The sequence below is a fragment of the Physeter macrocephalus genome, chromosome 3 (genome assembly GCF_002837175.3).
Source record: "Physeter macrocephalus isolate SW-GA chromosome 3, ASM283717v5, whole genome shotgun sequence".
NCBI lineage: Eukaryota > Metazoa > Chordata > Mammalia > Artiodactyla > Physeteridae > Physeter > Physeter macrocephalus.
Genome location: NC_041216.1, coordinates 24653111 through 24671557, shown reverse-complemented (window position 1 = coordinate 24671557; position 18447 = coordinate 24653111). Strand labels below are relative to the sequence as shown.

The following is an 18447-nucleotide window of genomic DNA, read 5'->3' as shown; positions in this document are numbered from 1 at the left end:
ATCACTGATGCCACATACCGCTGTGGCACTGTAGCATTCCATACTACGTGTACTCTTGTCTATTTTCTTCTCATTTTCTTCTCATTTTCTCCTTACCTCTCTCCCTTTCCTTCTCTTACTTCTTACTCCTTTTTTTCTTCCAATTTCTTCCTCTCCAGACCACACAGTGTACCTGCCAGAGGCGCCATGAGCATCAGCTGATCTCTGATCTACACTCCAACAAGGCTCTGCTTGGAGCAGATACAAATATCCTGGGGTTCCACAGAGGTGACACATGAAATCATTCACATTGCTCTACAGCTGTGTTTTCCCTATGCAGGCCAGATGAGAGTTTATAAAAACCTCAGAAGAACTTGAGTCTTCTTTCAGCATGAGTCAACATGCCCTTTCCTCCAGAGCTAATGCCAGGTGGAGGTGCTACTCTCTTTTTAGGAGATTTTAGGACAGAAGTCAACATACCACTATTGCCATTTCAGATGTCAGTTAACCAAGTAGGTCTTTTCCATAAAATACATCAGTTACTAACTGAGGCTATTAGCAAAAACCCATTAAATGGGCAAAATCTATACTGGATGGATACTATTTCATCAATTATAAGTTAAAGCAAATGATATTAGTGGCTTACTATGTAATAATCACATTTAATTGAGGACTTGGATAAAATCTATGTAAGAAGCAATGCTGCTTTAGAACCCCAGGGAAGGCTAAGGCACATACTGAGGGGAAATGAATGGCAGAAATCTAAAGCAGCCTTTTGGTGGCACCAGTGGCAAACTGTGGGCTTTAGGAATGGGGTGGCTCAGACTTCATTCTCTTGTACTGTGGCCCTTTCCAAATACTGAAGACATATTGATGTTTGGGGGTATTGAAACTTAAAGATTCTCCAAAGAAATGTTTTTGGAGGTCTTGAGAGGAAAGTACCTAGAGCACAGAGCTCCAGAGGGTTATAGGATAGAAAATGCTTAGAAAGTGGATGAGAAATGAAACCTGTCACATCTTCTCTACATATTTACTAGCTTTTTTTCAGTGGATGCAGAATTTTGCTGCTCTTTAAATGACTTATATTTTCCCTTTCCCAAGTATTAAATAAGCATATTGGCGGTTGGATAATTCATTGTTTTCATACTTGTTTATTAACAAGACATTTCAGCATGAAGAGCATTTAAAAAGACTAATAAGTAGGCTCATCTGGATCGGATCCTATACTCCTGGCAGAGAGGGACAGTCCACAACCAAACCTTCCAGAAGGATATGTGGCCACACTCCTCCCCACAATGAACACTGTTTCATTCCATTGTAGGTTTCCAGTTCTTACTCCCATCTTGAGTGAAGAAAGCATTTTATTTCAGCAGCTGGTAGTCATTTCTCTCTCAAGAGTGTACTACCTGGCAAGTGTTAGATCGCTCTATAGTGCACAAAGGACATCATCCGGGGTAAGAGCCTAGGGAGGCAGAGCAAAGGGGTGGCTTACTTGAACTGACAGAAGATATCTGCATACTCTGGGAGGATTCCACTGGCCTGCAACACTGTTACACGGAACGTGAAGGCACTGCCCAGTTTCAGGTGGTTGCCAATCTCTTCAGAAAATCCTTCCATTACCATCTTACCATCCAGCAAAGTGCCTGACTTCAAATCTAAAGAGGGTCAAATGAACACACGTATGGTTCAAGTAACACACAAAGCACCTTTCGGAGAGGAGAGTGTATCTTTCCATCCCTAGTTGATAAAAGCAACTATCTTCCTTGACAATGGTCAGTATTTTTCCATCTTTGAAAACATATGCAATCATAGTACACTCTGATTACACACCCAAGTCATTCATTCGACTGATTTCTTCTGGAGGAGTGATGACCTCAGAACTCTGACCCTGTCCTTCCACAATCCTCAGCTCCTCCAAGGATAGACCAGAACGGGTCATTGCAACCGAAGAAAAGTCACTCTGAAAACAAGGCAGGGGTAAGTAGATGATAAAGTAGTAGGACAACATATTTCCCCCCATTTCCTTAACTTATATTTATTTGCCCAACAAATAATAGTGACTGAAAAGTTATGTGGTTTAAGAGCTGCCTGAGAAAAGGCAATACAACACACTATAAATGCTGGGCCTTTACCCTTACCTCAGTAATTGTTAGACATGTCCCATATTCTATTAACTATCCTGTGGTAACCTATACTTTTAATTCTAGGCAGAACTGCTCTCCAGTGCTGAACATCCTCCTTACAAAACCTGTCTACTTCCTTATCCTTCCACAAGGTTTTCCTCTTCCTGAAAGATTTCTCACCTGATTAAAGTACTCATTATCAAAAGATATTTTAGCTGTTCCTGACTGTCGAATTCCAGAACCATAATCAGGAGCTTCTTCGTCCGCTAAGTAGAGGAAAAAAAAAAAAAGAAAGAAAAAAAAAAAAGCAAGGATGAGACTACATATGGGGACAAGGAGGAATGACTCCTATTGGACTACAATAATAAAAATATATAGGAAAGTAAAATAAAAATAAATAGGAGATAGTGGGCCTTAGGGTTCTCAAACTTTAATACAAGAGGAGACACTAAAGAACAAGTCTTTTGCATGAGAAAGAAAGAGACCAAAGCAGTAAAGTCAAATAGGCTGCTTCCAACTCTACTCAGGTAAACTTACCACCTCCCTAGCTCGAATGAAACTAATGAATAAAGGATCGGTTTCATTCTTGATGTTGTTCAAATGTCATACTTAGAAATACTGATCCCTTCACTTGACAAGATTATATTCAATAATACTCAATAAATATTTGAAAATATTAGACTGTACTTGTGAAGACCTCCATAGCTCAACGCTGGTGACTATCACGCATTTCCACGGGGAAAGGCTGAAAGAGGTCACTAAATACAGCACAGCAGCTGGAAACTAAAACAGAAACGTTACAGGGAACAGCCACATTCTTTCTTCAGAATGTAGGCTGGATCTTGGAAAAAAGTATAAAGTGTCAAGATCTTGATCCACGCATTGCACAACAGCAGCCAAAGGACAGAAATGTCTAGCAGAAGTATCCTGAGAGAAAATTAGGCAAGAAACCGTCTGAAAATCCTGTTATTTCTGAAGCAGTTAAGATGCATCATTTAAAATGCAAATGACTTTTATAAAGGTAACCCAAGGGTTGTTCCTCATGTTAAAGGAAATCCCTTTACCCCATTATTCCAAAACAGCAGTAGCCCAAACCAAACAGGATCTACTCGTGATACTTGGGAACAACAGCTAGAAAAGAAGCAAGAAAGGCTTTCTTCAGTCTGCACTGAAGCGCGGCCTTTACGGAACTGGCTTGCTTTGTCTCGAGGCAGAGGACCCACGGCCCTCATTTCAGAAGAGGGGCGCCTACCTGCGATGGCCTGCACAGCCACACGGAGAAATCCCCGCACTTCGCCCTTCTCACTGACAACGGCCACCCTGTGAATCAGGGGCACGGGGTACAGCAGGTTGCTCAGGTAAACAAATGCTCTAGAGACAGAAACCAGGAGACAGACATCTGAGCATCCCACAGGCAGAGAAGGTGGCTTTCAGATTTACTGAGAATACCTTCATGAAACTGTGAGCTGGCTTCTGGGCCCTGTCCTAAGGTCACCTCTCTGTTCTGTACTCTTAGACTGCCTCCTGTTGCTTTTTCAAAATACATAACGTATAAACCAATGCAAACGCTTGGTAAAGCAGTGGAAAAGACCAACGTACACCAAATTACTCCTTATAAGAATTACTACCATAGGTAGAGTGACCATTGGAAGTAGACTTCCAAGATAATCCTCTACAAATACTGCTACGAGTGGGAAAAGGGAGCCCATTAAGGAGTTTAACCTTTTAATGTAACTAATTACAAAGAGGTTTTTGTTTTGTTTTCCCCAATAGATAATACAGAAATCAGGAGACAAAAATGGTCAGAGAAATGTGACTGAAATACAGTCAATAACTCTAAAATAGATTTCAAGTCACAACATTGGGGTTCTTTATTTTTACCCTAAGAAATGACTATGATCTTTAGGCAGGGTGACTGACACATATGGGCGGAAAGGCCATGTAGCCAGGAATTTCTTTGTTAGTGAGCTTATAAGAGACTCTGGATGGACATCAAGATAAATGCTAAGGGAGAAGGAGACAGCTGATCCCTAAAGGGTTGCTTTTGCTTCTAGGGTTCAAAACTTTATTCAGAAATGCATATACACGAGGTAAGACCTAACATTTTTCAACTGCAAATGAACTAGCAAAGTCGTATCACATTTGTTCTCTTTTTTTCTTCTTTCATTATTTTGTAGCTATTGACTTTTTTTAAGCAACACAAACCAGTGATCACAAAGCTTGGGTGTTCATTCCAGTTAGTGGGTGGGAAATAGAATCTAGTTCCTACTATTACTCCTGTCTTCCCACTTGGTATATGCTGATCTTTGAAGACAAGACAAGACAAAGAGTAAACATTTGCATCAAGAAATCAAACATAGCTAAATGTGACACATGCAGGCATACCTCGTTTTATTGTGTTCCACTTTCTTGCGCTTTGCAGATATTGCATTTTTTACAAATTGAAGGTTTGTGGCAACCCTGTCTCCAGCAAGGCGCCATTTTTCCAACAACATTTGCTTGCTTCATGACTCTGTGTCACATTTTGGTAATTCTCACACTATTTCAAACTTTTTCATTATTATTATTTTTTTATGGTGATCTGTCATCTTTGACATTACGGTTGTAATTGTTTAGAGGTGCCACAAACCACAACCATACAAGACACTGAACTTAACCGATAAATGTGTGTTCTGACTGCTCCACCAACAGGCCATTCCCCCGTCTCTCTCCCTCTCCTTGGGCCTCCCTATTTCCCGAGACACAACAACACTGAAATTAGGACAGTTAATAACCCTACAATGGCCTCGTAAGTGTTTAAGTGAAAGGAAGAGTCTCATGTCTCTTACCTGAACTCAAAAGTTAGAAATGACTAAGCTTAGTGAGGAAGGCACGTTGAAAGCTGAGACAGGCTGAAAGCAAGGCCTCCTGTGCCAGTCAGACAAGTTGTGAATGCAAAGGAAAAGCTCTTGAAGGAAATTAAAAGTGCTACTCCAGTGAATACACAAGTGATATAAGAAAGCGAAAAAGCCTTATTGATGATAAAGAGAAAGTTTTAGTGGTCTGGATAGAAGATCAAAACAGCCACAACATTCCCTTAAACCAAAGCCTAATCCAGAGCAAGGCTCTAACCCTCTTCAATTCTATGAAGGCCAAGAGAGATAAAGAAGCTACAGAAGAAAAGTTTGGAGCTATCAGAGGTTGGTTCATGAGGTTTAAGGAAAGAAGTCGTCTCCATAACATAAAAGTGCAAAGGGAAGCAGAAGTGCTAAAGTAGAAGCTGCAGCAAAGTATCCAGAAGTCCCAGCTAAGTTAATTAATGAAGGTGGCTACACTGAATAAGATTTCAGTGTAGATGAAACAGCCTTTTATTGGAAGAAGATGCCATCTAAGACTTTCAGAACTAGAGAGAAGCAAATGTCTAGCTTCAAAGGACAGAATGACTCTCTTGTTAGGGGCTAATGCAACTAGTGACCTGTAGTTGAAGCCAATGATCATTTACCATTCTGAAAATCCTAGGGCCTTTAAGAATTATGCTAAATCTACTCTGCCTGTTTTCTATAAATGAAACAACAAAGCCTAGATGACAGCACATCTGTTTACAACATGGTTTACTGAATATTTTAAGCCCACTGTTGAGACCAACTGCTCAGGGCAAAAAAAAAAAAAAGAACCCTTTCAAAATATTACTGCTCACTGACAATGCACCTGGTCACCCAAGAGCTCTGATGGAGATTAATGTTTTCGTGCCTGCTAACACAACACGCATTCTGCAGCCCACGGGTCAAGGAGTAATTCTGACTTTCAAGTCTTGTTATTTAAGAAATACATTTTGTAAGGCTACAGCTGCCATAGACAGTGACTTCTTTGATGGATCTGGAAAGGATTCGCCCTTGTAGGTGTCATTAGGAACATCTGTGATTTGTGGGAAGAGGTCAAAATATCAATATTAACAGGAGTTTGGAAGAAGTTGACTCCAACCCTCATGGATGACTTTGAGGGATTCAAGACTTCAGTGGAGAAAGTAACTGCAAACGTGGTAGAAACAGCAAGAGAACAAGAATTAGAAGTGGAGCCTGAAGATGGGACTGGATTACTATAGTCTCATGATAAAACTTTAATGGGTGAAGAGTTGCTTCTTATGGATGAGCAAAGAAAGTGGTTTCTTGAGATGGAATCTACTTCCAGTGAAGATGCTGGGAAATGACAACAAAGGATTTAAAATATTACATAAACATAGCTGATAAAGCAATGGCAGGGTCTGAGTGGACTGACTCCAATTTTGAAAGTTCTACTGTGGGTTAGATGCTATCAAACAGCAACCTCCACCAGCAAAAAGCCTACTTCACTGAAGGCTCAGATGATGGCTAGCATATTCCTTTTAGCAATAAAGTATTTTTTAATTAAGGTACATACATTGTTTTTTTTTTAGACATAACGCTTTGCACGCTTAATAGACCAAATGTAATGTAAACATAACTTTTACATGCATTGGGAGACCAAAAAAGGCACGTGACTGGCTTTATAGTGATATCTGCTTTTATTGCAGTGGTCTGGAAACAAACCAGAAATATCTCCGAGGTATGCCTGTATGCATGTCTGCACCTTTTCCTGCTCTGAATCTACTTTAAAACAAAGAAAAGGAAGATGGAGCGGATTCTTGGGATTTCAACTCCAAGTAATGAAAACAATTCTGAAAATAGACAAAATACACCACAGAAAAACAAATGTTAATAAAACTGAAAGAGCATAAATGAAACATGAATGAAAGTATAACAAAAATAATTGCAAGTGGACACTGAATCAGATCAAATGATGTCTACTTCCCTTTCAGTCTGCTCCAAAGGTGGGGGAGGGCAATGCTAAAAAAGAGGGATAAAGCTCCGTTGTACAAAACTTTTTAAAAGAAAAGTCTAAAAAGGATTACAAACAAGACTCTCAAACATCAACTACTGTGATAGAGTTTAACGACTAGGAATTTGGCATAAGGTACCAAATGGATAATTTCACTTTCAAAGTCAGCACACATACAGACCACCTTCATTTCTTACTGGCATTCCAGCCACTGCCCACATTCAATGCCTTGGCCATTAAAGAGCCATCGCATAATGCTCTTCCCCTGTCTGCTGTCCTCTCTGAGCTCTACTACCCACCTCATGCCTTTGATTTCACATCTTATTCCAAATACCACTCTCTTATGACAGGTCCCCCTAGTGTTTATGATCTCAGTAACACACAACTCCATCATTGCTATGATTTCCATTTATTTATGTAATTATTTGTCTGTCTCACCCACCAGACTGAAAACCCATGAGGGCAGGAACCATGTCTGGTCAATAAATAACTGGTGAGTGACTGAACATCTATGTACATAAGTGAATGGGAAAGTGATCTGTCCTCTATCTTTAAGTAGAAGTGGAAGATTTTTCCAGAAAAATGGGTTAAACCAGAGGTAGAGAAGCAAAGCCATTCAACTTTATATTAGGTTGATTTTTCAAAGCCATACTCATGATGGATATTAACTATATAGGACATGTTTAGATTCCTAACTATATTTAATTTGTATAGCTATTTTTATACTTAAAAGTAGCTACTCAGAAACAAGAACCCCGGGCTTCCCTGGCGGTGCAGTGGTTGAGAGTCCACCTGCCGATGCAGGGGACACAGGTTCGTGCCCTGGTCCGGGAAGATCTCACATGCCGCGGAGCGGCTGGGCCCGTGAGCCATGGCCGCTGAGCCTGCGCGTCCGGAGCCTGTGCTCCGCAACGGGGGAGGCCGCAACAGTGAGAGGCCCGAGTGCCGCAAAACAAAAAAACAAGAACCCCTGTTTTTAATTACAATAAAGTACTGTTTGAGCAAACGTTAACGAAGAATCTCCTTTCTGTCTATGGCAACGGCTACTCCAAAAGTGGAAGAATAGGAAGTATTCTTGTAAATTTCCCTTTTTAGAAGAGAGAATTCTATAATTCAATGGCAGTGGCGCATGCATCGGCACTGCGACTACACAACTGCACAGTCACTAGACAGCTCCTTGTCTTATTATTATAACATAGGCTTTGGTCCAAAATCAATGCTTTGGGCTCTATAAATGTTCTCTTATGAAGTTTTTTAAAACCGGAATTTTTATAATTATTCTTCATTCTCGAGAATCCTTGTACCTTGACCTAGCAGACTGAAAGAGAACAGGGACGAGAGAGGGGAAGATGTAAAGGATGTATTAGCATAAAGTTCTATGAAGTTACGTAAAAAGGGAAACAAATTCTGTCAACATAAAGATAATAAAAACCAGCATAATTATGATCAGTTACAGAAAGAATGTCAGTTCAGGTACTTAGGTCACAGAATAACCAGGAGACTTTTAACCCAGAACACTAGCCTAAATACTTCACATTTCATCCCAAATGATGACGGATGATTCATAACATCCCAGCATGCCATAAGAGAATAGCTAAAGGGACAAGCTCTTTTAATTTTCATGTAAAAATTCACCAGAGGCAGCCAAGGCCATGAATCAAAACCTATAAATGGAATTTTACAAAAAACTGGAAAATTTTATAAGTAAATTGTATTTGCGATTATGTGCCAATACGGGAAATCTAATCCCGTGAATCACAAAAACAGCAAAGAAGTTACTCCTTTTACACAGAGAATGACTGGTACATAACTGGGTGATGCTGCATTATTACAAATGGTTTGTAGGTAAGAAACACAGTCAAGGATGAAAATAGAGAGCTATCCTTCACTCTGCTAACTGTTATGATTTCACCTTCTCCCCTAATACTTTTCTTGCAAAGCAAAGTCAGTTTTAGAACCTGGGAACCCAAAGAAATGGAAAGGTCAATTCCTGAGCCACAGCTCCACAAATAATTTATTTGAAAATCAAAGTAGAGTTGATTGCCTTATACCTACACTTAAATCTGATATGATTAAAATGAGAGAAAATACATATATCTTAAGGCAGAGAATTTCCCCATTACGTGAGATTTTCATACAACTGACTCAAAATACAAATGCTTCTGAGTAGTACTCTGAGTAGAACCAGGATACTCATTTTGCTAGTGTGGATGAAAGAATACAAAAGATGAAAAAGATCTTTAATGCTTTTTCTTCTCCCTACCTAACTCTTCATTTTATACTTCAGAACCTAACGGGCCTCAGTTTTAGTTGCTTGTCCTAAGTTAGGTCAGTGTTCTTTCCACCACACCACATAGGGTGAAGCTACCTACTCCTCACGTGTGATGTTGTAGAACAAAGTGAGCAGCGTGAGAAGCTGCAAGACTGGCATCAGGACCAAGCAGTTTGTGGATAAAAACTTGATTCCAACTTCTAACCCTCTCAGAAGAGGATGGAAACAGCCATAAAGGAAAGAAAGCATTATGGTCCCATTATTTGTACACAGAAGTACCTTTCTCAATTTTAATATAAATCAGCTTCTCTGAAATTCTAAGCATCTATTCCTGGCAATACACCAGACAATATTCATGGTTGTATAATCCTTTATATTTATTCATGGAAAAACTGAATAAATGCCCCTTTACCACTGTAAAACCCCAAGACTGTCTAACAGTACAACCCACAGTCATAATTGAGGCTTTAATTTCTATCAAAAAGCCTTTCTTGGGGCTTCCCTGGTGGCGCAGTGGTTGGGAGTCCGCCTGCCGAAGCAGGGGACACGGGTTCGTGCCCCAGTCCGGGAAGATACCACATGCCACGGAGGGGCTGGGCCCGTGAGCCATGGCCGCCGGGCCTGCGCATCTGGAGCCTGTGCTCCGCGACGGGAGAGGCCACGGCAGTGAGAGGCCCGCGTACCGCAAAAAAAAAAAAAAAAAAAAAAAAAAAAAGCTTTTCTTTTCCCCCTTTCCATAAAAGCGATCATCTTCTACATTATTTATTTAGTTCTCACCAGGTAACCGACACCATACTCTGAGCTAAGTTTTAGAACCTGGTGTCCGTAATGGGTCAGGAGACTCGCTGCACTTTCATATTTTTAGATAACTGGTGCTTATCCACTAACACTAATGTAATTTCCCTTATTTTTAACGGGTTCAACAATATGTGGTTTTAATGCAGCACTGAAATTAAATCAAAACATAGACATAATTTTTTGTTAATCCAGTTAGTGCTGCACTGTTGAATTTGTAATTAAAATTACTTCAGCATGAAGACTGGATGTAGACAAAGACCCCAGTATTAGGAACATGTGCCTGAGAGCTCTGCATCACTGACAGATGGGGCCAGAGACAATGCCTTGGTCTTGTAAGCTGAACTTAACACAAAGCAGTGTCATGGAGCACTGAACAAATATCCATTGTTGATGGCTTCAACAGATAATTTTATGAGATTCATCATTATAATGCCTATAGGTAAAATCTTAGCACAAGCCAAAGATCTATGAAACTGGCCAAAGAAAGGCATCCATTTTAGTTAGACAAAGAGGAAACTTCACGCTCCTGATTCTTTTCTGGACTCACAGACTAAGCAAGAAATAAACCTAACACTACTCCTGATTCCACGTCTGTCCTCACGATTGCTGCTGACGCCACGAGTCCTTTCAGCCTAGCCTTGAACTTACTCTGCTATCCTTCTCACGTGGCCCCTTTTGCTTTCTCACTCACATTCCCACAAAGAAGAAACATCAGACACAATAACATTCTTCAACTCCATAACGGTGTGACTCTTAGCTTTGATTACTTTCTCCTCTGGGGTCTCCCCCTTCAGAACAAAATTACTGGGCAGTTTAAGACAAGGAATCCTCCACGGAGAGTGTCCACACGCTGCCCCATGCCGTACCGAGTAGGCCAAGTACCTCACAGACGCTGCCTGAGGGCTCTCTCAGCCAGATCAGCGTGTCATGAATTGAACTGGCTAAAGCAAAATTGTCCCAAATTGCACAAGGAGCCTCTTTAGAGCAAGAGCTGGTCCCTTTTTGCCTTTCTCACTTTAACCTCACCAACCTTCCCACTAAAATGAACCATGGGGATCTGTCGTAAAACGGGTCATGCCCATCACTGAAGAGGTCTGATCCCTCCTCCGTCCCTGCGTCAGAGCCGGTGTCATCCACGAATGCCTCATCATCAAAATCCTCCATCTCATCTTGCTGCTCGTCAGCCAGCTCAGTGATGTCGGAATCGGCCGTGGAAAAAGTGGGGGAGGGCGTGCGGTCAGCAAGGCGCTCATTCACACAGCCGTGGAAAATGGGGGCGCTAGACACCAGGTAAGATGCCGACGGACACAGCCAAGGAGAGAGGAATAGTTGGTTAAACAGGAAGCTACAGCTGCCAACAGGACAGAACCCACTGGGGAACCAAAACAACAAAGCAAGTGGAAAAGCAAAGGGATAAAATAAGCATAAATCATCTGGCTCAGGTGAAATGGAACAAGGACTGATCCTTGGAATGAGAAAAGCAAAGGAAATACATGAGTAGAATATCCAAGGTAAATAATGTGCTGTAAAACATTTAAGTTCTCCAGTTCACACAAAAGATCAGCAGCCAGGTCTCAAAGGAGCCACTCAATATTAGGTGAAATAATAAGGTTTAAATCTTTATTCCAATTCCCATGTCATCTCTGAGCAGAAAACAAAACGGATGAAATGGTATATGGCAAAGCAGGTATGTGCCTTGCTTGGGTAAGACGTGTTTGGCCAATTCATCTCTTTGAAAACGCTCTACTATCAGAGTAGACTGGAAAAGACTTACTTCATTTCTACAAAATACTACGACTTCAGCCCCGCCTTTTAACCCCGTTCCTTTAAAACTGTTGGAAAGTTTTTGCCATTAGAAAATTTTTCAAATTCTGAAATCATTAAGGTGAAAACTTACACTTCTCTGCTTTAAGAATTCTAAACCTCTAAGAACGTGACTCACTATGGACTCACGTTAAATGCTGAAAGTAAAGTATACACAAAAAAGGCTCAGGTAGATTACTAAGGTGTGCAATTATTCACTCTTGGCAAAGACTAAAGTGAGATGAACTGCTTTAAAAATTAAAGTGAGGACATCAGGTCATGGAGAGATTGCAGTCTGATAAACTGGACGTCATACTGTGATTTTAAACTATGCAGGATACAGACACAGGTTTCCTTTTTCTTTTAAATCTATCTTGGTCAAGTGTAAGACATTCTGTGAATGCGTTGACAGGCAGGGAAGACTGTCACTTACTTTGATTGAAAGTCTGAAACTTAAAACAAATGTGCCTGTTGGATAAAACTAAAGGGAAATATACCAAATGACACAGTGGCTGTGTATGAGTGGATAAGATTATAACTGGGGCTTTTTTATACTCTTTTTCTTTAACTTTCTGTAATATCTGCCAAGGCTTTAAACAATTAAAATAAAACCATTCATTACCTGAAAAGAAGACATCAATAAAATCATTACATACCTTCCTACAAGTTTGAACCAATGGAATCGATCATAAAATGGATCACTGCCAGTCATGGTGGTTTCACTTTCATCTTGGGCACTGGAGGCCATCTCACCTGCCCTGTCATACATCTCTCGCATCAAATCCAGCCTCTGCCTGTACAGTAACCATAAAGTGTGCTGGGTTAATATCACAAGGTCACATCAAAATTTCATCTTGGAAGTATCTTCCATGTAAGATTTTAAAAAGCTGCTCCCACCATTTAATGATATTAAATAAGAATAAAGGCTTTATGCATAACATTTTCATACTTAAGTTTCGCCAAAGACCAATAATGTGTTGCTCCGTTTTTCAGATCCTGGACTTCTACGGCCACCACTGTACGAGGGAACGGTCTGTCTTCCTGAGTTTTTTCCACCTCAGTGGGAAGTAATTCAGGAGGCAAAGGGGAGTACAACGTGTCAGTCAGAAGAACAAACTGAAACTGCACCTAAATGGAAGGAAGAAACCAGCGACAAATGGCCTTTCTGTTTTTAGCAAGTACGTTTTGGAAACAAGGCAATATAATCATGCCCAATGGGAAGGAGGTCAAACAGCAGCACCTGCTCAACAGCTTGTGATCAACTGAAAAAAGTGGCCACTTGTATATTTAATCATGAAGCTATTTACAGACTTTGTTTTCCTAGCCTGGCACAGTGTTTTTGCACAACCTAAAATCTCAATAAATATACTTTGGTTGACTGAACGAAGACTTCTGTAGAGAACAAAAGGTGGACCCAGGAGTGCACCCTCTAGTGTCTCACTAATGAGAGAGGGTGGAGGCATGCTAAGGTTTTCCATTTTAAATTCAGAGGATTACAACTATTACTCTTAAAATTGTTACCACAGGCTAAGTGCTTTGCATTCATCATGTCATTTATTTCTTGATACCACCCTATATTTTTACCAACTATTAATGAAATGCTAGATACAGCTGTAAGACAAAAAGATAGTCCCTGCCATCTTTTAGTCTATTTGAAGAGGGAAATAGTTAATAAATGAGTACAAAATGAGATGGGGTTATGAATGAATAAGACGTCTTAGCCCCATTTTACAGAACTAGAATATAGCCCCCGGAGAAGATAATGATTTTTCCCAAAGCCAGGCAGTCTGTGCTCTTACCTTCTTCACAGTATTGCCCCCCCCACCCCGCCCCCTGTAAATCTTAGCCGTCAGGAGACTGTTAAACCGTGGGACATACAGAAGAATAAATCTAAGATGTGGTGTGATGTTTCAGTAATATTAATTACCATGTCTAGGCACTACTTCAACACCTTCCATGCATTCACTCTCTCATTTCTCACAAAATCCCTGGGTGGCAGGCACTGTTGCCAAACCCATTTTGCAGGTGAGGGACTGGAGGCCTGGGGCTATTAGGGTCAAACAACTGGGAGAGCTGGGGTTGGAACCTGGCTGTCTGGGTGCAGAGTGTACATGCCTGTCCATTACACAAAACTGCCTCTCAGACCCTAGAAGATGAGAGGGCACATAGGACTTAGAAGTGCCAACTTAATGGTAGAAAACTAAAAGAAAACTGAGATTTTCAGAAACCCAAGAGAAGTATTTTGCTACCAATACGTTTCTCTAGCTCCTGTCAGGAATACGGTCTCCTCGCTTGTAAAATAAGCTAGAAAACATGTTATTTTAAAAATTTCATTTAACAAATATTTAATTAGTACCTACTATGTTCCAGGCACATATATTAAATACAGGCAAATATAAACCTGTTTCATAGCAAAAAGCTGCTGAGTTCACCCAAGGGAAAGGTTAGCTCACGATGAGGACCACGAAGCCCACCAGGCTCAGCTCTGCCTCCAGATGGTCCAGGTTCCCACACCCTCCGTACCTTCTTCTTCAATTCCACACTGATGGCATTGGCCTCCTTCAGGTAAACGGCATTGCCCCAGAGTAAGTCCCTTAATGAGGTAAACTGGTGAGACTTCCACTTCCGGAAGGCCCACTGCGCCAGCTCAAATTCATGTTGTGTCCAAGGAACTGAAAGAGCAAACGAAGTGTATTGAATGGTGATCTCATAACCATGTAGAAATTATATCCCTCCTCTACCTCATCTCTTTCATCAAGTATTTTCCAGTTTTCCTCCATTCTTTTTTTCTTTTTTAAGATACACCTTAATGTGTGGCTTATAATAAAGAAAAACCCCTAGTATGTTATACAACTTCAAATATATCTATTTTTCTTTCTAGTACAGGAAAAAGAAGGTCATATTTCACATAGATATTTATTTTTTATTTTTAAATATTTATTTATTTATTTTGCCTGCGCTGGGTCTTAGTTGCAGCACGTGGGCTCTTTGCTGAGGCATGCGGGATCTTTAGTTGTGGCATGCGGGACCTTTTTTTTTAGTTGTGGCATGCAGACTCTTAGTTGCACGGACTCTTAAGTTGCACGGATTCTTAGTTGCAGCATGCCTGCAGGATCTAGTTCCCCGACCAGGGATCGAACCCAGGCCCCCTGCACTGGGAGCGTGGAGTCTTACCCACTGGACCACCAGGGAAGTCCTTCACATGGGTATTTAAAAATAAAGAATTTAGTACATAAATTAAGAGTTCCTTCAAAGTTATTATGAAGCCTTGAGATTACTGAGAGGTTGGGTAGAAAAATGAAACGTGATGAATGTTCATACTGCATTGTAAGGCAGTAACTAACCATTAAAGCCCTACTTCAACTAAGAAATTCTAGAAAACTTAAGACAGATAGGCAGGACTAAGCAATGTGATTAGCAATCTGCCAGAAATAGCTTTAATGTACGCTGATATATTCCAAAGCCCTCACTGGGAAGTCCCTGACATAAACCAGAAAATAAAACAGAGTATCTTAACAAAGATTAAGCTCTATATTTATTTGCAACATATATGTGAACTTCATATGTACAGTAATATGAGACAGTTTATATAAATTGCCCAAGAGATTTCTATGGAGACTATGCTCAGATGGCTTGTGTTCTAACAGACACTAGGAGCCCCATCCCCACCTCAGAGAGTACAGCCTGGATTCTCAGCATTGAGCATCTTTTAAATCACCTTTAAATCAGCTCAGTAATTTGACAACACAGATCTGAAACATATATCAATACAGAGGAAAGTTTCAGTCTCTATATTTCACCTTCTTCCTCCTCTTCTTCCTCTTCAGTTGTTTCTGCTGCCAGGGATCTCGTCTCCACCTGCTTCTGCAAGGCCTGCAATTTACTCTCATAATCCTGAACGAAAAGAAAGGAGATAACATGTAGGAGAGAGAGGACATAAGAAGGAAGGAAAAGAGAAATGAAAGGAAGACTGGGGCAAGGTAGAGATTGCAAAAGACAAAGAAAAGAGAAGATTGAGGCAGGAAACAACAATGAAAAGAAAGACACACAGAGAAATGCTTCAGAAAAAAGCCATAAAGCACGCAAAATAGTCTGTAATGGGTAAACGCTTTAAAAGATCTTATGTTCCAAGGAATTTAACTGCAGTCTCTCTGTTTCTACTCCCTCAGACTCAAGAGTTCTTTACTTGGGGTTGTGGTAGAGGAGAGGGGGGATTTTGAAGGAAAAAATGCATGTGTCCCTTAAATGTTAAAATACACTTAAATAGTATCTTTACACATCCAAGAATTCTGGAGAAAACAATACTGGAAAAGATTAAATTCACCAGTATTGCCAAGAGTTCTAATTATCTAACTGTTTGGATGGGGAAAAGAATTCAGACTGTAGACCCTGAAGCTCCCTATGGATGAAACATTACTATCTTTGCAGCTGTAGGATGAGTTTACCCTTCAGGCAACCAAAAGATCACAGTGCTCTTAGGATTGAAATAATCTATATATTGCATTTATTTATTCAACAAAGAAACTTTATTTCAAAATATACTATCATAATACAAAATGTATTACTATATTTCAAATCATATTCATCCTTCCTTCCTCCATCTTACTCCATGCAGTCTCAATTAGGGTGATATCACTCCTAATAGGGAAAAAAAGTGGTTCTTGGGGGATTAAAAAAAAAAGTACTCTTTTTATGTATAAAGCACAAATATACATAGAGTATATAAACTGATACACTATATATCTGACATATTAAAATTGCATGGTGGAGAGAGATTAAGGAAAAAAATATCTAAAAAGTTTCATTGGAGTGTTAATGAAAAAAAAGCTTGTGGTTTTTGACAATAAAACAAGTTAAGAAAAAAGACCTTCACATAATAAAACACCAAATCACAACATAAGCACAACATTTTTAAAATATACTAGCAGGCTTCCTGCTTCTCTGGGAGTGGCCCGATTCCAGGCTGTCATGGTTTAGGTATGACTATGTACTGTTTTCAAACAGAGTTCTCCCAAGTCACAAATCAAATATTCCACGCATTACAGAGGACCACTGAAAGCCTCGCTAGCAAACCCCGTTACAAAAGGCGCTCCCAATGGCTATGCTAAGAGGGATGCAAATATTCTCCAGGCTCTAGTCATTTATCATTTAGTCTCACAAAGGAAGCTTTCTCTCTTTAGTGGAGCTGGCAGTGACCAAGAGCCAGCGAAACAGCTTTTTAAAGACATCTAAACACACTTTTTAGGAGACTATGTACTGTGGGAAAAATGAAAAATATAAAGTAGCAGGTAAAAAGACTGGGGTTTTGCTCCTGGCACCTGCTCTTATTAGTCTTATAATTCTGGGAAAGTTAATCCTTTCTACACCTCATATTTGCCATCTTTAAAATGAAGATTTTAGGGGGCTTCCCTGGTGGCACAGTGGTTTAGAGTCCGCCTGCCGATGCAAGGGACGCGGGTTCGTGCCCTGGTCCAGGAGGGTCCAGTGTGCCGCGGAGCGGCTGGGCCCGTGAGCCATGGCCGCTGAGCCTGCGCGTCCGGAGCCTGCGCTCCGTGGCGGGAGAGGCCACAACAGTGAGAGGCCCGCGTACCGCAAAAAAAAAAAAAAAAAAAAAAGAAAAAGAAGATTTTAGTGTTTGACCTGCCTACCACACAGGACTGCAGGAAGGACCAAATGACAAACCATTTAAAAACGCGAGTTAAAGTCCTTTTAAATGGTAACACACTATCAAAATGACAGGTAGTGTTTTTTAAAAGTTTTCTAAGTACACCTAGCCCCCACCAATCCTGGTTTCTAAATACCATTCCCCACTAAAAGGAACCAGGGCTCCTTGTGAAAATGACTGACTTCAGATCTGGAGCAAGGAAAATACAAGGTAACCCCAGAATATCTTGGGCCAGAAAGCATGGAGTACTCAAAGACTGATGGGACCATTTCAAAAGGACAAAGACTCCCACTGGCCAATAAATAATAATAACAGGAAAAGAATATACAGCACATTGAGTATAAAAAGAATCCATGAGCCCACAGTGATACTGAAAGAAGGAGAGAAAAAGGGAAAGTTCTTCTTTACCAAAAAACAAAACAAAAAGCCAGTTAATAAATGCAGAGGGAATGACAATTAGAAAATCACTATATTGCAACCCTAGATGCAGTAATTGAATCAGGCAAGGATCATTAATAAAAGCCAAAACAAATGAGCGAAAGGTGGATGGAAAACAGAATATTCACACAATCTCAAGAGCCTACTAACAAGGAGAAAGAGCTGGGAAACATCACATTAACTAAATTTATTAAACTTTAACATTACTGATAATAGGACAAATTGACATTTTATGTCTACTGATGTGAAGCAAATGGAAGTACACAATGTAACATTTATAGCATTCTTAACAAAAATGTTTACCCTAAATCTAATCTTGGGGAAACAATCAGACAAATTAGAATGTGGCCTAGACTCTTCAAAAATACCTGTGTAACAAAAGATAAAAGAACCATCAGAACCAAATGCAATCAATAAAACGTGACTGGATCTTGGATTTAAAAACATGCACAGGGGCTTCCCTGGTGGCGCAGCGGTTGCGTGTCTGCCTGCCAATGCAGGAGAACCGGGTTCGCGCCCCGGTCTGGGAGGATCCC

General features: G+C 40.4%; 1 protein-coding gene across 3 annotated transcripts in view; it reads right to left on the bottom strand.

Moving 5' to 3' along the window:
* The window catches only part of KIF1B (kinesin family member 1B), a 138396-nt gene that overhangs the window by 30264 nt on the left and 89685 nt on the right, over nucleotides 1-18447 (bottom strand). For 2 of the 3 annotated variants that reach the window (XM_028487854.2, XM_028487851.2), the window contains 9 exons: nucleotides 15609-15702; nucleotides 14332-14480; nucleotides 12758-12936; nucleotides 12465-12602; nucleotides 11036-11284; nucleotides 3355-3473; nucleotides 2283-2368; nucleotides 1810-1939; nucleotides 1472-1634 (listed from right to left, as the gene is read on the bottom strand). In XM_028487854.2, coding sequence (XP_028343655.1) covers nucleotides 1472-1634; nucleotides 1810-1939; nucleotides 2283-2368; nucleotides 3355-3473; nucleotides 11036-11284; nucleotides 12465-12602; nucleotides 12758-12936; nucleotides 14332-14480; nucleotides 15609-15702 — 1307 coding nt within the window. The remainder of the gene's footprint in view (nucleotides 1-1471; nucleotides 1635-1809; nucleotides 1940-2282; nucleotides 2369-3354; nucleotides 3474-11035; nucleotides 11285-12464; nucleotides 12603-12757; nucleotides 12937-14331; nucleotides 14481-15608; nucleotides 15703-18447) is intronic. The other variant, XM_028487857.2, reaches the window with a different exon arrangement.